The sequence below is a fragment of the Chiloscyllium punctatum genome, chromosome 42 (assembly GCF_047496795.1).
Source record: "Chiloscyllium punctatum isolate Juve2018m chromosome 42, sChiPun1.3, whole genome shotgun sequence".
In the NCBI taxonomy this organism is placed as follows: domain Eukaryota; kingdom Metazoa; phylum Chordata; class Chondrichthyes; order Orectolobiformes; family Hemiscylliidae; genus Chiloscyllium; species Chiloscyllium punctatum.
The window spans coordinates 36993293-37017048 of record NC_092780.1 but is presented as its reverse complement, the minus strand read 5'-3'; the positions used below and the strand labels follow the sequence as shown (position 1 = coordinate 37017048).

The window sequence follows — 23756 nt, the reverse complement described above, 5'->3', positions numbered from 1 at the left end:
GACATGCACTGGGGGCACTCAGCTAAGCAGAGCCTCCATTTAAAAATTCTCAATCCCTCAATGGTCTTTGTAGCGGCCTTTGATGACACAGTCTTCTAAACATCAACATTTGTCCAATTCCAGCCTCCTGACCAGCCTGGTCTTAATCAGTCTGTTATTGCCTTCAATTGCCTTGGCCACAAGTCATTAATTCTAAATTGCCTCCTTTACACTCTTCACTTTCCTCTCCTTAAGCTAGCTCTCTTACCCTCAAATTACCTTCCCCAACACCTCCCTATGTGTCTCTGTATCATATTTTGTCTAATATTCCTATGAAGCACTGCAGAAAATGGTTATAACTACTTGCTGCACATATATGTTACCTTGATATGATTCATGGACAAAAGGCTACAGTTGATATCGACACTTAATGTCATCTCACCTTTTTTTTAAAAAAGAATTCTACTTATTTTTTAGATTTCCAACAAATTGGATAACTTTACAATTCTACACATTATATTCTAGGTGCTACACATTCCCACTTGCTTAACATGTGCAAGTCCTCCACGTTGTTTACATTCCCTCTTCATTTCGATCAGTCACCAAACTTTGATAGATGATAGTCAGACCCTCATTAATAGAGGCTGTAAGTAGCTGCAGCCCATCATTTATGGTTAAAGTTTTTTTTTTAATCAGCCTACTTTGGTTTCTTCCGCATTTAGGAGACGGTTAACCTGTGAGGAGTGCCTGAACCATCCATGGTTACAGAGCACAGAGCAAGGAGTTGCTAAGACGCTGTCAAAGGAGAGAATGAAACGGTTTCTAGCCAAGCAGAAATGGAAGGTAAGGACTGAAGGTGCAAACCTTGACCTACTCTTGGGAAATAAGACCCGGGCAAGTTACTGAGGTGTCAGTGGGGGAGCACCTTGAGGCCAGCAGTCATAATTCTTAGTTTTAAAATAGCGATGGAAAAGGATAGACTGGGTCTAAAAGTTGAAGTTCTAAATTGGAGGAAGGTTAATTTTGATGGTATTAGGCAAGAACTTTCAAAAGTTGATGGGGTGGTGGTAAAGGGACAGCTGGAAAATGGGAAGCCATCAAAAAATGAGATGAGAGACTAGAGACGGTATGTTCCTGTTAGGGTGAAAGGCAAGGCTGCTAGGTGTAGAGAATGCCGGATGATTAGATAAATTGAGGTTTTGGTCAAGAAAAAGAAGGAAACATATGTCAGATGTAGATAGCAGAGATCGAGTGAATTCTTAAAGTACAAAGGCAGTAGGCGTATACGTAAGCGGAAAATCAGGACGGCAGAAAGGAGACATGAGATAGCTTTGGCAAACTGAGTTAAGGAGAATCCAAAGGAATTGTACAAATACATTAAGGACAAAAGGATAACTGGGAAAGAATAGGGCCCCGCAAAGGTCAAAGTGGCAGCCTGCGCCTGGAACCCCAGAAGATAGGGGAGATACTAAACGAATATTTTACATCAATGTTTATTGTGGAGAAGGACATGGAAGGTACAGAATGTGGGGAAATAGATGGTGACATCTTGAAAAATGTCCATATTACAGAGGAGGAGGTGCAGGATGTTTTAAAACGCACAAAGGTGGATTAATCTCGAAATCTGATCAGGTGTACCCTAGAACTCTGTGGGAAGCTAGGGAAGTGTTTGCTGGGCCTCTTGCTGAAATATTTGTATCCTCAATAGTCACAGGTGAGGTGCCGGAAGACTGGAGGTTGGCTAACATGGTGCCACTATTTAAGAAAGGTGGTAAGGAAAAGCCAGGGAACTGTAGACTGGTGAGCCTAACATTGGTGGTGGGCAAGTTGTTGGAGGAAATCTTGAGAGACAGGATTTACATGTATTTGGAAAGGCAACGACTGATTAGGGATAGTCAACATGGCTTTGTGCATGGGAAATCATATCTCAGTAACTTGATTGAATTTTTTGAAGAAGTGATGAAGAGGATTGATGAGGGCAGAGTGGTGGATGTGATCTATGTGGACTTCAGTAAGATGTTCGATCAGTTTAGACTGGTAGACTGATTAGCAAGGTTAGATCATATAGAATACAGAAGAGAACTAGCCATGTGGATACAGAACTGGCTTGGAGGTAGAAGACAGAGGGTGATGGTGGAGGGTTGATTTTCAGACTGGAGGCCTGTGACCAGTGGCATGCCATAAGGAGCGATGCTGGGTCCGCTACTTTCCATTATTTACATATATGATTTGGATGTGACATAAGACGTATAGTTAGTAAGTTTGCAGATGACACCAAAATTGGAGGTGTAGTGGACAGCAAAGGAGGTTCCCTCAATACAAAGTGATCTTGATCAAATGGTCAATGGGCTGAGGAGTGGCAGATGGAAGTTGATTTAGATAAATATGAGGTGCTGCATTTTGGAAAGGCAAATCAGGGCAGGACTTATTCTCTTAATGGTAAGGTCCTGGGGAGTGTTGCTGAACAAAGAGACCTTGGAGTGCAGGTTCATAGTTCCTTGAAAGTGGAGTCTCAGGTAGATGGGATAGTGAAGAGGGTGTTTGGAATACTGCCTCTCTTGGTCAGAGTATTGAGTATAGGAGTTGGGAGGTCATGTTGTGGTTGTAAAGGACATTAGCTGGGCCACTTTTGGAATACTGTGTGCAATTCTGGTCTCCCTGCTATCGGAAGGACATTGTGAAACTTAGAGTCATAGAGATGTACAGCACGGAAAAAGTCTTTAGACCAACTCGTCCATACTGACCGGATTTCCTAAATTATCTAGTCCCATTTGCCAGCATTTGGCCCATATCCTTCTAAACCCTTTCTGTTCATGTCCCCATCCAGATGCCTTTTAAATGTTGCTATTGTACCAGCCTCCACCACTTCCTCTGGCAGCTCATTCCATACACGCACCACCCTCTGCATGAAAATGTTGCCCTTCAGATCCCTTTTAAATTTGTCCCCCCTCACCCTAAATATGTGCCCTCTAGTTCTGGCCTCCCTATCCCAGGGATAAGACCTTTTCTATTTATCCTATCTATGCCTCTCATGATTTTATAAAGCTCTATAATGTCACTCCTCAGCCTTCGATGCTCCAGGGAAAACAGCCCCAGCCTGTTCAGCCTCTCCCTGTAGCTCAAATCCTCCAACCCTGGCAACATCCTTGTAAATCTTTTCTGAACCCTATCAGGTTTCACAACATTCTTCTAATAGGAGGGAGACCAGAATTGCACACAATATTCCAAAAGTTGCTTAACCAATGTCCTGTACAGCCACAACATGAACTCCCAACCCCTACACTTAATACTCTGACCAATAAAGGAAAGAATAACAAAAGCCTTTGTCACTATCCTATCTACCTGCGACTCCACTTTCAAGGAACTATGATTCTGCACTCCAAGGTCTCTTTACTCAGCAACACTCCCTAGGACCTTACCATTAAGTGTATGAATCCTGCTAAGACTTGCTTTCCCAAAATGAAGCACCTCACATTTATCTGAATTAAACTCCATCTGCCACTCAGTCCATTGGTCAATGCCCTCATCAATCCTCTTCGTCACTTCAAAAACTCAATCAAGTTCGTGAGACATAATTTCCCACACACAAAGCCATGTTGACTATCCCTGATCATTCTTTGCCTTTCCACACGCACATAAATCCTGTCCCTCAGGAATTTGAAAGGGTTCAGAAAATATTTACAAGGATGTTGCCAGGCATGGAGAATTTGAGCTATAGGGAGAGGCTGAATACGTTGGGGCTGTTTTTCCTGGAGCATCGGAGGCTGAGGGATGACCTTCTGGAGGTTTATTAAATCATAAAGGGCATGGATAGGGTAAATAGACAAAGTCTTTTCCCTGGGTTGAGGGAGTCCAGAACTGGAGGGCGTATGTTTAGGGTGAGAGAGGAACGATTTAAAAGTGACCCAAGTGGCAACTTGTTCAAGCGGAGAGTGGTGCATGTGTGGAATGAGCTTCCAAAAGAAGTAGTGGATGCTGGAACAATTACAACATTTAAAAGGCATCTGGATGGGTATATGAATGGGTTTAGAAGGATATGGGCTAAGTGCTGGCAAATGGAACTAGATTAATTTAGGATATCTGGTCAGCATGGCCGAGTTAGACCAAAGGGTCTGTTTCCATGCTGTACATCCCTATGACTATGCCTGCACCAGTCAAGCAATAATTGCTTGTCTTCTACTCATTGAAATAATGTGGCAAGCCTTCAACTAATGAATCATTCCTCGGCCTGTCATTGCCAGTCACTGTGGCATTGTCCAAGCCTAGTCTGTAAAATCGTCGCTAATAAATAAGAACATATTTAGAAAGAACTTGAGTATCCAGAGAGTGGTGAGAACATTGAACTTGCAACCACATAGGGAGAGTTTGATGTAGAGTAGGCTGGGAAGAGGCTAATTATGAACAAAAGCAGTGACATAGAGTAGCTGTGCCAAGTTGCATGTTTTTGTGTTGTCATGAAAAGCTAAATAGTAACCAGAATGGAACAAAATGGAGAACTATTGTGGGAATCAGAAATTTAAGCTAAGGAGAAACATTTAGCAGCTTAGCCTTACTTTCCGCATAAGAAGGACTTTGATATGGCCAATTTCAAGTTAAAACTAAACTGACAAAGACAAATTGCAAACTGTGACAAAGGTCTGAACAAAAGATACAAGCTTTCAAAAAAAAATCCCAAAGTAAGGAGGCAGTGTAAAGAGGTTTTATTCATCCAGAAGTATACATGTATAATGAACAGGCTTTTTGGCGATACTGTACTTATACCTTCTGGTTCTAGACACTTATTCAGGAGAAACATTTCGCCTCATCTACCCTGTCAAGTCTCCAAAGTATCTTGATATATTTCAACGCAGTGTCTTTTTCCTTTTACACATTTCAAATGAGTACAAGCCCGAGCCACTTGTTCAGCATAAGACAAACCCTCCATAACCTAGGAACAGAAAAAAATGTTGCTGGAAAAGCTCAGCGGGTCTCGGCAGCATCTGTGAAGAGAAATCAAAGTTAACTTTCAGGTCCAGTGACCCTTCCTCAGAACTTATGGTAGTTAGGAAAATGTCAGTTATTTGCAGAAGATAGGATGAAGGGAGGAGTTAAGAATTAAATAATAGGTAGGGATAGAGCTCAAAGAGAGAATAGTTAGACAGAGGAGTCAATTGCGATCTGGCTGGGAGGGTGAATAGCTGTTAAGGGATACTGTTAGTGGCAGACTACGTGATAACAAGACCTGGTGTGTATGTGGTAGGGGGCTAGGACTTGCCCAAAAAGTATTGATCTCGATATTGAGTCTGGAGGGTGGCAGGGTCCTGAAGTGGAAAATGAGGTGTTGTTCTTCCAGCTTGCACTGAGCTTCACTGGAACACTGTAGGAAGCCTGAGACAGAGATGTTGGTGGTGTGTTAAAGTGGCAGGCAACTGGAAGCTCAAGGGTATTTTCTGTGGGCAGAACATTCTGTGAAGTGGTCAGTCAGTCCACACTTTGTTTCCCCAGTATAGAGGAGACCACATTGTGAGCCGTGAATGCAGTAGACCAGATTAAGTGAAGGTATAGGTCACGCACTACTTCACCTGGAAGGTATAACCAGATTAACCTAGTGACCTTCCTCTGGACTGCCTCCAATATCAATATCTCTTAGATAAAGGAACCAAAACTGCTTGCAGTATTCTAGATGTAGTCTTTTATTTTGCCTTTTGTAATTTTAGCAAAGCATTCTATTTTTTTCACTTCTTTCCCTTGAGATAACGGCTGTCAGCCATTTGTCTTCCCTATTACCCACTGATCTTCGATAATATTCATACATGGGGATTCCCAAATGTCTCTGTGCTGCAGCTTTCTGCCGTCTTTCCTCATTTAACTAACATTCCTATCTTCTAATCTTCCTGCCATAGTAATAACTTCACAGTTTCTCACATTGTGTCCTATTTGCCAAGTTTTACCTACTCGCTTAACCTGCCTATATCCCTCTGTAGACTCTGTTAATTGTGGCCGCAGCATTGATCATCAGCACTCTATTTGCAGGTTGCCATCCTAAAAGTACCCCCTTTATTCCAATTTTCTGTCTTCCATTAATTAGCCAAACCTATATTCATGCACTTGTTCCAACACTGTAGACTCTTATCTGAAGCAGCCTGACATGTGATACCTCATCGGTTGCTGAACAAAGAGATCTTGGAGTTCAGGTTCATAATTCTTTGGAAGTAGAATCACAGGTAGATAGGATAGTGAAGATACGCTTGCCTTTACTGGTCAGTGCATTGAGTATAGGAGTTGGGAAGTCAGGTTCCGACTGTACATGGCGTTGGTGAGGCCAATTTTGGAATATTGTGTGCAATTCTGGTCTCCTTCCTATTGGAAGGATGATGTGAAACTTGAAAAGGTTCAGAAAAGATTTACAAGGATGTTGCCAGGGCTGGAGGATTTGAGTTACAGGGAGAGGCTGAAAACGCTGGGGCTGCTTTCCCTGGAGCGTCAGAGGCTGAGGGGTGACCTTAGAGGTTTATAAATCATGAGGGGCTTGGATATGGTAAATAGATAGGTCTTTTCCCTGTAGTGGGGTAGTCCAGAACTAGAGGGCAGAGGTTTAGTGTGAGAGGGGAAAGGTTTAAATGGGACCTAGGGGCAACTTTTTCACACAGAGGGTCATGCTCTGAATGAGCTGCCAGAGGAAATGGTGGAGGCTGGTATAATATAAATTAATAGGTATATGCGTAGGAAGGGTTTAGAGGAATATGGGACTAGATTTGTTTAGGAGATTTGGGTGCCATGGATGAGTTGGACTGAAGGGTCTGTTTCCATGCTGTATATCTCTATGACTCCTATGAATGCCTTCTGGTGATCCAAATATATTACATCTGCTTGGGTTCCATTTCCTCTAATTTGCTTATGTTACGTCATGGAGTGAACCCCTCTGCTAGTTTAAACCCGTCCCACAGAGAAGCTCACCTCGCGTCGTAATCTGTTAAATTTCGAGAGACAAAGAATTATCCTGATCTCGTTATTTAAAGTAAAAATTAACAATTTTATTCTTTAAGTCCAGTACAGGACATTAAAACAACAACCATTTACAACTCCTTTCTCTTTAAACCTATATTTTACCTTCCACTCTACAATACTGGTCTGTTTTTTTTTTAAAAATACCCTGATAGCAATTTAGAAAAAAAAAATCACGTTTCAAAATCAGTCAGCTTTGCCAATTCTCCTTTGGAGAATTTTCTCTGTATTCTTCTGGGTCGTCTTTTCTTCGGTCTCCAACTTTTCTTACAGACAGCTACCTTGCAGAGAGCTATTTGGCTAGCTGTCTGCACTTGGTGGTGCTCTTTGCAGTTCTCCCTCTAACTGTTCAAAATATCCAGTTTTATACTCCAAAACATTGAATCATTTCATTAGTTTGATGCCATCCCAAACATTAAAATTCAATTTTGATCGTTTTTTGGTATCTGGGGCATAATTTAAGCTGATTGGCCGAATTAGAATTTGTTTTGTTCCATGGCAATGCAACTCCAGCTATTTGTTTCAACCAAGTGTTCTATTTTTAAATTGTTCAGTACACTCTGTGCTTTCAGTCAGACCTTGCTAGCTTCCTCTCTCTCTCGAAGGTACAGTACACACCTACACTTTCATTACACTTATATGCTGTTTTAATTCTATGAATAAACTTAAATTCAGTCACATTATGCAGGATATTGATAAAAGATATAGAGAAAAATTTTCTACCTGGGCAGGATGGTTGATAAGATATTTGGCAACAGTGCAAGGTCAGGAAATATAAATGTTTTCTCACTTAATGCACTGATGAAAGGATGATGAAGCAGATTTAATGATAAATTTCAAAGATATTGAATGTATGCTAAAAAGGACAAAAACTGAAGGGTTTGAATAAAAAGCAGAGCAGTGAAAGTAATTGGTCATTCTACCATAAAGGAACAATGGGTCAAGTGCTGACTTGCTGTACTGTGAGATTCCCTAGTTTTATTTTGTTTTGAATTGGACCTGCTTGTGCTTCTGTGATTGTTCATCTATTTTGAAGAGAAATATTTCATCTTTTTTAAATTTTAGAAAGCAGGGAAGGCACTTCTTGCCCTCAAGAGACTAGCTTTGCCATTGAACAAACCGGACAATGCAGAATCTGCACCTACTTCTCAAGACAAAAGTGGTAAGCCATTGAGTTCCTCCTTATGTAAAGAGCTCTTTTCTACATGACCATGGAGCCACTGATCTTCAGTGGAACTGACTGACTGGCACCTCAGTGTCAGAATAGAGTACATTCCAAGTCCTAGCCTTTGGCGTAAAAGTGATTTTTCCTCATGTCACCTCTGATCAATACAATCTGGGTCATCTGATTATCTGTCCTTCAGCCCCGGAAAGAGTTTATATTTATTCCATCTAAACCCTTCATAATTCTTTTGACAGTTCTATCAAATCTCCTCCGTCTTCTTGGCTGCAAGGGGAAACAACACCAGTTTCTGGGTAATGTTCAGCCTTTGAGCTGGTCTCCCAATTTCTATACTCCCCTACAAAGTCTTGCTATCTCCTAGTGCCTAGAATTTGAGAGCATGGGAAGTTCGTCAAAAAATCATTTTCTTCTGTAGTTTATGCCTCCAGCTATAAAAACCATCAAAAGTCTGGCTTCGATGTGTGCACTTCATAACCACTTCTTTGTCAGTCAGTTACTCTCAGTTTGGCTATTTGGATAAGGCAAACTGTTGCACTTCTTTGAATTTGATCTTTTATCCATATTTTCTTTGAGATACTGTGCAGTCCCCCTCCCCCAACATGGCACCCAGACCTGGTTCCTGGACATTGCCTGTGGCCTACAATCCCAGAGATTCACTCCCCGCAGCCCATTCCTATCACCTACCTTCCTAGCTGCTTCTCACTGTTCATGACTAGTCAGTTCATGAAATTGCATGACTAGTTCTTGTTAGATTTTTAGGGTTTATGACCACAGTTACCTAATATAAGCAGTGTGTAAAGAATGTTCAAGTGGTCTCTTATGAGGCAATAGTTTAGATATACATTAGATCAACAAGAAAAATACAACTGTGACAATTGAGGATGGTTGAGTCAATAGGTGTGAAGATGGAAAGCACAGCAGGTCAGACAGTATCCGAGGAGCAGGAAAGTCAATGTTTCAGGCTGAACCCCTTTGTCAGCAGTCTCCGAACGGTACTGGGATGGAATAGAGGAACAACATTCACCTCCCTCCAATCATCTGGTACTGTTCTCGTGGAGAGTTAAGATGCAAAGATTATCACCAGAGATGCAGCAATCTCATTTCTTGCTTCCTGTAGTAAACTTAGATATATCTGTTCTGGCCATGGGGACTTATCTTAGAATCCCTACAGCATCTAAATAGACCTTTCAGCCCGACAAGTCCATACTGACTCTCCAAAGAATAACCCACCCAGACCCATTCTCCTACTGCTCTACATTTACTCCAGACTAATGCACCTACCCTACACATCCCTGGACACTATGGCCAGTCCACCTAACCTGCACAGCTTTGGATTGAGGGAGGAAACCAGAGCACCTGGAGGAAACCCACGCAGACACAGGGAGAATGTGCAAACTCCACATAGACAGTTGTCTGATGCAAGAATCAAACCCGGGTCCCTGGCACTGTGAGGCAGCACTGCTAACCACTGAGCCACCATGCCGCACCCTATCTTGATGCTTCCCAGAATTTCCAGCACATCCACTTCTTTAATATCAATCTGTTCAAGCCTATAACCTGGTCCATGGTGTTCTCCCTATCAACAAGGTCCCTCTCTCGTGAATACTTAAGCAAAAAATTCATCACTCATGCCTCCCCTACCTCTTCAGACTCCAGGCACTTTCCCTCCACTATCCCTGATCAGCCCTACGCTCTCTCTGATCTTATTCCTCACATAAATGTGGAATGCTTTGGGTTTTCTCTGATCCTTCCCGCCAAGGCTTCTTTGTGTCCCCTCCTACCTCTCCTCAGTCTTTTTAGGAGCAAAAGTTCTATTTTCCTAAACATTGCGTTGATAAAAGATCCATATGGTTCTTTGAGATTAATTTGCGTGGCCTTTCTTACCACCTTCCCTTTGTCTTGTCTGTTAGAAATTGTTTATGTTTGGTCTAAGCATATGCTGCTGTACCAACTGTTAGGTAAGATTTCACGCCACAAAGCAAATACTAGAAAAAGGTCTGTTCTGAAGGAACCCCATTTTCCAACGCACCTCACCAATCTGTCTACCTCTCCAGTACAGGGGTGACCTTGCTGTAGTTGGTCATTCTTTGGGAGAGGACTGGAACTGTCCTGTAAGTATAGACCACAGTATTGACCACTATCTGTTCCACCCTCTCCCTGGTCCTGCTGATAACTGGCAAGTTACAGTCAGGTTACAGGAGTATCTGTAATGGAAACCTCCAACAAGAGAGAATTTAACCATCTCCCCTTGACATTATCATTTCTGAATTCCCCACGATCACCATCCTGGGGATTACCATTGACTAGAAATGGAGCCAGACCAGATATATAAATTCTATGGCTACAAGAGCAGGTCAGAGGTTGGGAATCCTGTAGAGAGCAACTCACCACCTGACTCTGCAGAAAGCATATCCAACCATAAGGCATATGTTAGGAGTGTAATGAAACAATTTCCCCATGTCTGCATGAATGGTGCTCCCCAACACCCAAGACATTTCACACCATTTAGTTCACGAGATTGGCGCCTTCAACATTCAGTCTTTCTGTCACTGCCTCACAGTGGCAGCAGTGTGTATTGTTTACAAGATGCACTGCAGTAACTCAGCAAGACTCCTTCATCAGCACCTTCTAAACCTGTGACTATTCCCACCTAGATGTTAAGGGCAGCATGTACATGGGATCAGTGCCATTTCAAAGATTCCCTCCAAGCCACACACCATCTTGATTTGGGAACAGTATTACCATCCCTTCTCTGTCGCTGGAACAAATCCTGGAACTCCCTCCTGAATGACGTGTTGAATATATGTACACACCATAAGGGCTGCAGTGGTTCAAGAAAGCAGCTCACTAATGCTGTCTCCAGGACAATGAAGCTGGAGAAACAGCCAACTATGTTTGCATAGCATGAACAGAACAGGGGGACAAAAATCAACCACGTACAAGTGTAGACTGGAGGTCTTGGCTGTGGTTGTACAGTGGATATCAACTATCATGTCTTTGTTGTCATCCTTTCCCAGTACTGAGTCCAACTCACCAACAGGAGGTGCTCTCCTCCCTGGATGAGCAAATTCAGAGGAAGCCATTTTTCAGTAAAACTTTGCAGGACTTGGACGAACTGGAAGGCAGTGCCTCCTGTCTGCAGTGTCATATTGAAGGTGAGCAGCATTGGGAAAATTGATCAATGTTAACTCGGGAGTAAACCATTAATTTGGCTTTGCTCATTGGTGAGGAAGCTAAGCATCATTTCAGTGCTTTGTACAGGTAGCTTGGTGGTTTAAAGGGGAGGTGCACTTGTATTGAAGGTTCCTATCATTTCTGTTGCCTGTTTTTCCTGGCCTGCGACAATAATGGAGCTGAACACAAGGGAATTCTCCTAAATTATCAACTTTATTCCACAACACCAGGTTATAGTCGAACAGGTCTATTTGGAAGCATGAGCTTTCAAAGCACTGCTTCTTCATCAGGTGGTTGTGAAGCACGACCATAAGACATAGAATTTATAGCAAAAGACTACAGTGTCATGCAGCTGAAATGATATATTGAACAAAACTAGATTGTTAAGTCTTTCGTCTTTTAGAATGGGTTTGTTGTTTCACCTCTTTAATACGTAAATCACAGAACTGCTTTTAAATCACATACTCCGATAACTTAAGGTTTTATAACAAAAGGTGACATCTCAGCTCAGACAATGCCTTAAAGGTGTGAGGTCAGAGTCTGTCTGTATCCCAATCCTGAGTCAGGCTAGTTCTATTTCCAAAGTGAAATTTACAAAATATTACATGAATTGGTTGCCTGTAGGTTCTGCATTTTTTGAGCAAAATAGAATGTAATCTGCGAATATAATTCTGCATATGCAAATTCACCCCACAAACATTTATATGTGTGCGTGTGCAGGAGAGAGCGAGAGAGAGACAGTGTGCGTGTGACTGCATGTGAGAGAACATATGTTTGCGTGTGTGCAAGCTTGGTAAAGTGTGAGTGTGATGGAGTATAAGCCTGTGAGAGGTTGCATGTGTGTGTAAGAGTAAGGGGGGCATATGTGTATGCGTATGAGAGAGGATCTGTGTGAGTGTGAGCGTATGTTAGAGAGTGTGTGTGAAAGAGAGTGTGTGTAGTGCAGTGGGGTCATCTGTAGTGTGACATGAACCCAAGGTGACTCCATTGCACTATACCCTCTCCCTCACACACTCACGCAGACCCTCTCTCATACGCAGGCTCTCTCTCTTATGCACACATGTACAACCACCCCCCCACCACCACCACACACACACACACACACACCCTTTCACAGGCTTATACTCCATCACACCCACGCACACACTTTACCAAACTTGTATGCTCGCAAACACTCACTCACTCGTGTGCACTCGCACTCACATGCACACGCACTCTGCCTCTCCCTTCTGCACATGTGCACACATGTAATTCTATCAGGTGAATTTGTATTTGAAGAATTATATTTGCAGATACATTCTATTTTGCTCAAAAAATGCAGAATCTGCAGACAGTTAATGCAAGCAGTCAGTCCATGTAATATTTTGTAAATTCCAGTTTGGAAATAGAACCAGTCTAACTCAAGTTTGGGATAGAGATGGTCTCTAACCTCACAGCTTTAAGGCATTGTCTGAGCTGACATGTCACCTTTTGTTATAAAACCTTAAGTTATCTTGAGTATGTGACTTAAAAGAAGCTCTGGGATTTACATATTAAAGAGCTGAAACAGCAAACCCATTCTAAAAGACGAAAAACTTTTAACAATCTAGTTTGTTTTTAAGATTAGCTTACTTACAGTGTGGAAACAGGCCCTTCAACCCAACAAGTCCACACCGACCCTCCGAAGAGCAACCCACCCAGACCCATTCCCCTACATTTACCACTTCACCTAACACTATGGGAAATTTAGCATGGCCAATTCACCTGACCTGCACATCTTTGGACTGTGGGAGGAAACCAAAGCACCCAGAGGGAACCCATGTAGACACAGGAAGAATGTACAAACTCCACACAGTCAGTCACCTGAGGTAGGAATTGAACCTAGGTCTCTAGCGCTGTGAAGCAGCAGTGCTAACTACTGTGCCACCGTGCCACCCCTTCAATATATCATTTCAGCTGCATGACACTGTAATTTTTCCTATAAATTCTATGTCCTATGGTCCTGCTTCACAATCACCTGATGAAGGAGCAGCGCTTCGAAGGCTAGTGCTTCCAAATAAACCTGTTGGACTCTAACCTGGTGTTGTGTGATTTTTAACTTTGTCCACCCCAGTCCAAACCGGCTCCTCCAAATCACAACATTATTCCAACCTATCCAACCCCACATCAAACACTGAACTCCAGCTGTTGTTTGTAGGGTCTGACCGTACACCAACAATTTGCCTGCATTTGTCATCTCACATCAAAAGTATTATGTTGAGAAGCATTTTCGATTGGTTCTGAAACATAAAGCACTCTGCAAAAACAAAGGATTCTCTCTGCCATCTTGGGCTGCAACATGTAATTGTAGAATCATAGAATTTCACAGTACAGAGGGAGGCCATTCAATCCATCATGTATGTTCCAGCTCCTGAAAGAGCTACCCAGCTAGTCCCATTTTCCAGCCCTATCTCCGTAGCTCTCTTAAATTCATCACTTTCACGTGTATATCCAACTATCTTTTGAAAACTCCTATGGAATCTGCCTCCACCTCTCTCCCAAGCAACGCATTCCAAATCCTAACAACTCTGAGTAAAGAAGTTTCTTCTCCTCTCGCTCCTAGCTCCCTCTCCTAGCTCAGTCTTGAAATTGTAATCTGTAGTGATCGATTATTATGTCATAAATTTTGTGGGTGGCACGGTGGCACAGTGGTTAGCACTGCTGCCTCACAGCGCCGGAGACCTGGGTTCAATTCCCGCCTCAGGCGACTGACTGTGTGGAGTTTGCACGTCCTCCCTGTGTCTGCGTGGGTTTCCTCCGGGTGCTCCGGTTTCCTCCCACAGTCCAAAGATGTGCAGGTCAGGTGAATTGGCCATGCTAAATTTCCCGTAGTGTTAGGTAAGGGGTAGATGTAGGGGCATGGGTGGGTACGCTTCGGCGGGGCGGTGTGGACTTGTTGGGCCGAAGGGCCTGTTTCCACACTGTAAGTAATCTAATCTAATAAATAACATTATACTTTAAAACGCTGTTCTACTATGTGTCATTGTGTTCAATACTCTGGTTTAGCTTCATAAATGATGAGTAAGGGGCAGCACAGCCACTTCTATATATGTATTTCCACCATTTCTGATTGAAACTAAAACTTACCTGAAAAATAGTGTTTTGGGGAAAGATTCTGTTGAAATCTCTTATTATTCTGTACTTTTTATTCCGTGATACAGGTTACCCTGACCCTGAAGTGATTTGGTACAAAAATGAGGATCCACTCACCGAGTCCTCACACTTCCAGATTGACTACCAAGAGGATGGGAGCTGCTCACTGATTATTACAAACGTCACTCAGATGGACTCGGGGTATTATACATGCAAAGCAATGAATGCCCTGGGTGAGGAGACCTCTTCAGCCACATTGACAGTTTACCCGCTGGATGTGATCCAACGCAGTTAAAAGGGTGATCCTCAAACAAACATTTGATCCAGCTTGTTAGCTACCTGCAGCCTAACTTGCAATATCATGATGGAAATAGAGACATCGAGCAAATGTGGTGAGGAATCTCGATCTGTGAGTGGAGAAGAGTGCTCAAATTCTATTAGTTGGAATTGCTGATCAAGGAGAGAATCTGAATATTCTTGGCAAAACACTGATAAATGCTGACTATTCTGCGTACTCATACTGCATAATTCTGCAGGATAGGCAGGGTATTAAGGATTGTACCTCTCAGAGTTTGGTTCCTCAATCCTTTCTAAATTACTAGTCACTGCAATGAAGATGGACTATAAAGGCGTCTCTAATCTGGAGCACTGAGCCCATTTATAGTGAAGAAAGAGTTCTGTTATTTTGAAGACTATAAACCATAATACTTGCCTTTTTCCTTTAGGGCCAAAGGATCAATGCAAACGATTTGCAGAGTAAAAGCAGTTTGATTAAATGTTTGCAGTCACACTTCTAGTAGTGTACCTGAAACAAAATTGTAACTGTTGTTGCATAAAATGGTATAGCTGCAGCGATGCTTCAGTGATCTAAGTTTGTGCAATTGAACATCACTGAGGACAGCAGTCTGTTTTTGAAAATGCTTCTTAAAGTGAGGATTAGGATTCCAGTTGAAAATTTTAAACTTCCTTTGTGAAAATTTGGCATGATTCTGAGCAGAGTGAACCACGTGCAGGTCACCGTGAACATTGCTTTTTTGATTTGAGTCGTGGTGAGCTGAGAAGCGCTGACCCAAATCCCAGCGAGAGGAATTAGTGCCCACTAGTATCGGGTTGGTGGCTACGTTTCGTGGGTGTTCTGCACTCTTTCTTTGGACAACAGATTCCAGGGTACATTTTAGCCCCGGGAAGAAACTGGGAAATCTCACTTGAGAAAATTGTGGAACTAATTCTTGTTTTGCCACAAAAAGTGCCTGAACATTCAGTCTACATTGATCATCACCAACTCAGTATGGCCAGTCCCAAATGCTTTGGACTTGTTTCTGTCACAGGTTGCACCACCACAAATGAGGTGATCAACAAACAATCTGTTTTTAAACAATTAGAACTTGAGCTTAAAACCTGTTAGCATTGATAGTATTTCATACACAATATTTCAGCAATATTTCATACACACTGGAGTCTTGGCAAGTCAACTGGAGCATACTTCGGGGGAAAATTTGGCAATAAGCAACTGAAGATAGGTTATTCTTTCTGCATCCTTTAGAGAACCATGCTTATGTCATAAACAGTTGTTTCACCTCTATCCTTTCCTTGATATCCTGCATATCGCAATGTTATCTGGACCTTGGTGCTATCAACTCAGTTCTCACTCTCATTATTTAATTTCACATCAGTTACATTTGGAGTTATGATCACTGTTCCTGCAAACCTGTTAATATAATCTTGCCTGCCAACACCCCAAAAACAGTTTGCGATACATTGGTAATCTCTCTCTTTGACGTATAATACACTTTTGAAAGTAAAAGCTATGCTAACCAAATCAGTTGTTAAAATTCATGTCAATAAAATCCTTGCTTTCAACTCATGTACTCACTAAGTGGTATTTCACAATGAAGGGTTTCTACACATTAATTAGAAATCATGTTTCTAAAATGTAAAGATTTCTTGTATAGACTTTTTCAGAAAATGTGAATATGATAGCACTTAATATCCATTAATTGTCTAGGCCATATTGTATTACTGATGCCTTCATTAATATTTGAGCATTATAAAATGGATTTTGTCAAATTTAGACCTTAAACTTGTATTAAACCACCTAATCTAATTTTTTTTTAAAAATCACATTGCATCAGACAAATAGTGACTTGTAACTGTAGTACTTGTCCCTCAGGTTAGGGCAGCTGTTTATCTATAATCCAATGCAAACCTTCTGGAAGTTCAACTGAATATTAGATCACATTTTATTAGACCTATAAAGTATTGAAAATCTTCTGCAGTACAATCACTTTTTTGACTATGTACTTTACTTTTACAGTGCTGCATTTTTGGTTACAATTTTGTATTGACACTTAAAATTGAAAGCTGAATATTTGCTGTTCTGTTTCATGTTAAAAGTCACTGTGGAACCGCAGGGTTCAGGCACAAGGTGACTCTGCAGAACAACTTTATTTAGTCTGTTTTACGGGAAACACCATCCACCAAATGACTGTGGGCAATATCACATCATTTGTTTTTGTTCAGTATTCATTGCATAGGTAATGTTTTGGAACACAGGGTGAGGTCAATGGGCTTTCCCCACCTTTACACACATAAGCTGATACTAAATGATGCCACAATCTAATTAAAATGAGGAATTATGGTATAATTGGTACAAAGATAAATTGAATCAAATGAGACTTGAAGGTGCAAGATATTGTTGCAATGTAATGATTTCACTCAATGAAGCTCCAAGGAAATAATTAGAGTGGTTTCAAACTATCTGTAAAGCACAGTTTAAACCTCCACACGTGGTCCAAAGTGAGTTTCTCTACCTCTTTGAATGCATTGAGGAAAATGTTATATGTGTCTTCTGATTTGATGCCATCCATTGCCAGTTTGAATTTGAGAAATGTTCATTCGAGTCTGGGGTTGGTCTCCCTCTTCAAGGAATCTGAAAGATTGATGGAAAGCTAATGTGAATACACGTGTATGTCAATGAACCCTGTGATGTATAGTTGTTTTATATGTAAGATGTTCAACATTTTAATCTGATTGTGAAAATAGACCATTCAATTCAGTGAATTACATGTGTAGATTTTAACTGTATTCCTCAATTAAATATTTAACTTCTAAACAAGGTATGTGCAATTCTTGATTAAAATGAAAACCGTTTATAATCCTCGGTTGCCTGTTAAGGTTGCTGCCACCCAATTTATTAATACAGTCATTAAGCAGGGGATTCAGGAGCTTGGATTATCATTGAACAATTTGCCTCCTTTCTTCTGCTTCATTGTGACTTCAGTGGGTGGTAATTGTGTATTATATCAGACTGTTGTTCGGATCTGACTGCTATTGTTTTCTGAAAAGCATAAACTAATGTAACTAAAACAGCCTATAATCTATTCAAACTGTTGTACATTTGCAATACTAATTGCAATTACAATGTAGGCTAATCGGTATGATATTCCAGCTGAAATCTTGACTTTAGTTTTTCCCAATCAGCTCTGATGTGATGATCAAAATGGGTCAATTGTCTAGGTATGTAAAATAGTTTTTTTAAATTGTTTCCATTTGTGTTGCACACCAATTGAAGGCAACAGTAATTCCTGAAGTGTTAACTTACTCAGTTGGTACTCTAAGTCTACAACATTTGTGACTTAAGTGGTCTTTCCTGGTAATAAAGATCATAAGAAATACAGATCATTATTACTGAAATTCCATCACATCATTGGTAAGGGCTCCCTGCTCTGACTTACTGATGCCTGCCTATTTTGGTTTAAAACTTTCTTTCGGGAATTGTGGACATCGCTGAGAAGGCCTGTATTTGTTGCCCATACACGTTTGCCAATGAACTGAGGGGCTTGTTAGGCCATATCAGAAGCAGTTACAAGTCATCCACATTTCTCTGGGTTTGGAGTCATGTATAGGCTGAGCTGGATCAGGATGGGAGATTTCTTTCCTTCAACCACCTTAGTGAATCAGAAAGGTTTATACAACAATCAAAAAGTTTCATGATCACCATTAGTGTGGCTATCTTTTAATTTCAGATTTATTTATTGGATTTAATTCCACTGGCCTCAGTGGTGAGATTTGAACCCACATCCTCACAGCATTAACCGTGGATTTCTAGTCTAGTTAGCTGAATGGTCTTCTGTGATTTTTTTTATATAAAAAAAATCCAATTCCTTTGTTTAAGCTACAATTAAATCCATTCAAATTCCGTACAGTGACCATTGGAATAAAAGGTTTTCTCATGTCACTTTTGTCATTCAAATTTAAATATATATCTCTTCTAGTTCTTGACCAATCAAATAATAGCATCAAAGGAACAGGAGAATCGATGTTTCGGGCATAAGCCCTTCTTCAGGAATGTTTCTGAAGAAACATTCCTGAAAAAGGGCTTATGCCCGAAATGTCAATTCTCCTGCTCCTTGGATGCTGCCTGACCTGCTGCGCTTTTCCAGCAACACATTTTTCAGCTCTGATCTCCAGCATCTGCAGTCCTCACTTTCTCCCAATCAAATAATAGGACAGTTTCTGTGTATGTACTCTGTCGCGATCGCTCATGAATTTGAGGTTCATTGTTGCCCAGGATTAAAGGATTAAAATCAGACTGTAATCTTCTGAACACCAGGATTCCACACACCCCCGCCCCCCGCCCCCCCCCATTCCTCTGATGCCATATCTTTTTATTCCATGAACTTGCCATCAAATGTGAGATCATTTATGGGCTGTTATAATGGGGAGGAGGCTCTTGGTATAGAGGTAATGTATCTCTGGACCAGGAGGCCTGGGTTCAAGTCCCACCTGCTCCAGAGATATATAATAACACCTCTAAACAAAACAAAAATCTGAGGCATTGGTTCTGAAAGGGTTAATGTTGGAGACTGAATTAATCTCCACCCAATCTAATGACATCATAGCCTTGAGTGGAGGGAAGGGGAGTCTAGTTTGAGATCTCAATAGTGTCAAATGTATCATTCCTAGCTCCTGATGAGTTAGGTAGATAATAATTATCCTGCATCTATTGCTCAATGCCTTTAACTACGCATTGTTAAGACTGACTTGTGGTTTGTCCTCAATAATTGTTAACCAAACATGGTTTGGGCACAGTTTCAAAAGGAGAGTTGGTGGCAGCACTATACCCCAATCAGTAATGGGTTCTGATGTGTTTTATAGCACATACAACAGTGGGTAATTTATGAAACATTATTTCAAAGTCCATATACATAATGTCACCCTCATTAACTCTTTGTTGCCTCATCAAAAAAACGCTAGCTAGTTAGGAAAGCACAATCTGCCAGGAGATTCCGAGCTGACTTGCTTTGCTTCGAGTACACACATCCAAATAACTATTTTGCGTTTTAAAATCCAACGCAGTTGCCCAAAATCAAGCATTTGTATTTAACAAAGTAAAATGGTAATGGACAATTTTTAACTGGGAACACTGGTCACTTGGACCATTGGGTCATGATGCAGTGGGAGAGGATTGAATATTAGTTACATTTTGTAACACTTCAAGTTGAATAAATAGGGATGTTAGAAAAAGTAAAGGATTATAACATCCTGAAACTTGGTTTTGAAACATCATTCAATCTTGGAAGAATGGGGAATAAGATATTGTTGATGAGCTGGTGATAACATCATGCAGAACCGATCCAAGGAAAAGAAAATGTACAAACTGATTTCTTGTCCTTGTTTTATCAATTGTCCAAAGAAGCTGAAACCTTTCAATCCATTTTGTGGCAGCACGGTGGCTCAGTGGTTAGTGCTGCTGCCTCACAGCACCAGGGTCCCAGGTTCGATTCCTCGGGTGACTGTCTGTGTAGAGTTTGCAAATTCTCCCCGTGTCTGCATGGATTTTCTCCAGGTGCTCTGGTTTCTGTCCACAGTCCAAAGATGTGCAGGTCAGGTGAACTGGCCATGCTAAATTGCCCATAGTGTTAGTCAGAGGGAATTGGGACTGGGTGGGTTACTCTTCGAAGGGTCGGTGTGGACTTGTTGGCCCAAAGGGCTTTTTCCACACTGTAGGGAATCTAATCTCTGAACAACAGGACCACTGACCTCTTTCGTTCTAGCTCCCTGGCTTTGCTCTGCTTGAAAATATAGTTACAAAGATTTTTGTATCCAGTTGTCTGGATAATACCCATACAGCTGAGTCTTCCCAATCCCCAGCTTTGCCCTCAATCTTTAACCCACAGAAAACAATCCATCTCTTTCCACCAGGCCTTCTATCTTTAAGTATAATGTAGAGGGCTGGCCCTTCCATTCAAGTGGTTTTATACAACCAGGGGGCCAAAGATTAGGTGTGTATTTTCCAGAGTTTTGAAGAATTAAAGATAATGTCCCTGAATCATAAAGGGCAGGATAGTGTATATCTGGACAGGATGTTGCCCCTGGCTGTTGACTCTCGAACCAGGGGACACAATCTCTGAATAAGGGAGAGTCCATTTAAAATGGAGATGAGGAGGAATTTGTTCACACCGAGACAATTGATCTTTAAAATTATCCACCCATATGGCTGCAGTCAATCACTGGGTGCTTTTCTGGAGGTCATTCACATTGGCAGAAATGGAGAGAGTGCAGGAAAGAATAGTACAGCACAGCAACAGGCTCTCAGCCCACCATGTCTGTGCCACCCGTGATGCCATAATCTAGAATAGTGGGACTGACTTGATCGGCTGAATAACTAACTCCTGTTCAAATATTCCTGAAAGGGTCACGTCTTCCCTGAATGACCTCAATGCCTCAGTGATCGTCTTCATACCAACCTTAATTAAAAGCTGAACATTACTGAATTGCTTTATCGTTTTGTGTTTGTTTCATCTGTTAATTTTCAAGTTATGAAATGTTGCTGAACTGGAAAATTGAACATCTTGGAAATGCTGCCTAATTGGTTCCCTTACATCCTACATACACAAGGCCAAATGTGAGTGGTGCATTTAACTGTTTCGGATTAGCACCACTTAGGTGGACTTAATACCAACCTGAAGGGCCTTTATGTCTTTCTTCCACCACATTTCTGGGTCATGGAACACTTCTCTTTCTCCTTATTTTCCACTTGCTGCTTCTGCTATTCTGCTGTAACCATTTGCACTCCCCATGAACAAACCAATCCTTTGTTCCACACTGGCCCCATTGTCACTCCTTTGGTCTTGCACCAGCATCACTTTTGTCATTTGATCTTTCCTGCCCTCCACCGAAATGTTATCTCTATCTTTTTTACGTATGCTGCCCTCTCAATTATTATAACAAACCAACTGGGAGCTAATCTACTGTATAACTGCTTGTGGGAGGTTAGCACTTGTCCTAAAGGCCAGCATTTCCGACCTTATGTCAAAGTGTCCGATAGTCACTGTGGTTAAACTTTGACTTTTTTCACGATGGCTGAATATTAATTGTGCAGCAATGCCATCCGGTTCCATTAGATGGCGATCCTGTATTAACGATACAGATTCAGCTGCTAAAAACCCCACCAGCATGTTTGTACTGAGCGAATTTTTTTCACAGGTGTCCCAGACAATATTAATCAAACTGAATTCTCAGCCCAACAAATTTTTCATGAATTTCCTGTACCCAATTGACATATCAAACTGCTCACAATTAAATATTGGGAAGATTGAAGTTATTATCTGTGGTCCCCACTCCCAACTCTGTTCCCTAAATACCAATACTAGCCCTGTCACATTGACTCCCAGATCACACTCCCCTGTTCTGTACCATCACCATTTCTGTCCACCCTGCCTCTGCTGAGTCTCTCATTCATTCTTTTGTTATTTCTCAACTTAACTCTTCCAACACACTCCTGGTGAGTACCTATACTGCGGTTGGGTGTGTAAGCAAGGTGGATACACACAGCAGGACTCTTTCAGTGTGAACAGCAGCTACTTACAAATCAAGACTGCTATGGGGCTGTTGGAAAGAATTATCTCCTCATAATCATGTGATCTTACATCACTTCCCAAATGATGGTGCAGATTATCTTATGTGCATATTCACATTAAGCCTTTACACTACAGTCTCCCACATTCTACCCTCTATAAACCTGAGGTCCTTGAAATAACTCCACAGTATCCCATCACAGAGTCAACCTTACAAGTGAACAGTTTTTGACTTTAGTACTGCCTCATACACTCATCCTTTTTATCTGTCAGCCAGGACTCCCTGATTGAACCAGGTTAACAGCCCCAACTAGGGAACTCCTAGTCTATGAAGTCCACCTGGCTGACATCATTCCAATCGCTACAGTCATGTCAAGTTCTCCTGCTCATGTCTTCCCTCTGACCAAGTACTGCTCACACTTCACTCCTCTGTCACTGATCCCACTGCTGTCACTAATCACTGGGCTGCACGGTGGCTTGGTGGCTCAGTGGCTAGCACTGCTGTCTTTCAGCACCAGGCACCCTTGGGTGACTGTGTGGAGTTTGCACATTCTCTCTATGTCAGTGTAGGTTTTCTCTGGGTGCACTGGTTTCCTCCCACGGTCCAAATATGTGCAGGTTAGGTAAGTTGGCTGTACTAACTTGCCTATAGTGCTCAGGGATATGAAGGTTAGGTGCATTAGTCAGGGGTAAATATAGGGTAGGGAGAATGGGTCTGTGTGGACTTGTTGGGCTGAAGGGCCTGTTTCCATACTGTAGGGATTCTATCTATCCATATTGGTTCCTGGTCAAGTATTGACTTTAAAATTCTTATCCTTGTTTTCAATTCCTCCCCTGCCTTCTTCCTGTGTGATCTCCAACTCTATAGATGTCAGAGATAGCTGCTCCCTTTTCATTCTGGCTTCTTGAGCAGCCATGATTTTAATCATTCCACCAAGTGTCAGATGTAACAATTGGAATTAGGTTTATTGTCATGTGGACTCATGTACAGGAGTACAGTGAAAAGTTTACAATGTCGCCCCTCACGGCGCCATCTTAGGTACAAAATACCTAGGTACAAATCTTAGACACAAAATAGAGAAATAAATTTTAAAAAGTTACATTACCTTATAGTTATTCATAGTATAAGTTAGAAAAATATGAAATAGAGTTGGGGGGCATGGTTATTTCTGATGATTGTTTAGCTATCAACTGTACCATAACGAATGTAGGCCATGATTAGTCAAGGTGGTGGGATGACCACATTCTCTGTGTGGAGGCCATGAGTGACAATGTCTGTAAGAGTGTGTGGGCATGATTTTCCATTGTCAGTGTGGTGAAGACAGGGAGACACAGCTCTGTTTGAGGATTTGATAACAATTACTCCAATGTGTGAGGGTGACAATTGAGGGGCTTCAATGACTACAGCAGCCTGGGTGCACCATCAGAGAGCATGTTGACCATCGATTTGGAGCCAGTGACCACTG

At 41.6% G+C, this 23756-nt stretch overlaps 1 protein-coding gene across 1 annotated transcript in view; it reads left to right on the top strand.

Annotated features, from left to right (window-relative positions):
* LOC140465901 (myosin light chain kinase, smooth muscle-like) overlaps positions 1-17489 on the top strand; it is an 85002-nt gene extending 67513 nt beyond the window's left edge. Inside the window, exons 14-17 of the mRNA XM_072561826.1 lie at positions 702-822; positions 8029-8125; positions 11164-11301; positions 14500-17489. Of these exons, the coding sequence (XP_072417927.1) occupies positions 702-822; positions 8029-8125; positions 11164-11301; positions 14500-14726 (583 nt within the window). The 3' untranslated portion in view covers positions 14727-17489. The remainder of the gene's footprint in view (positions 1-701; positions 823-8028; positions 8126-11163; positions 11302-14499) is intronic.
* Positions 17490-23756: the final 6267 nt, after the last annotated feature.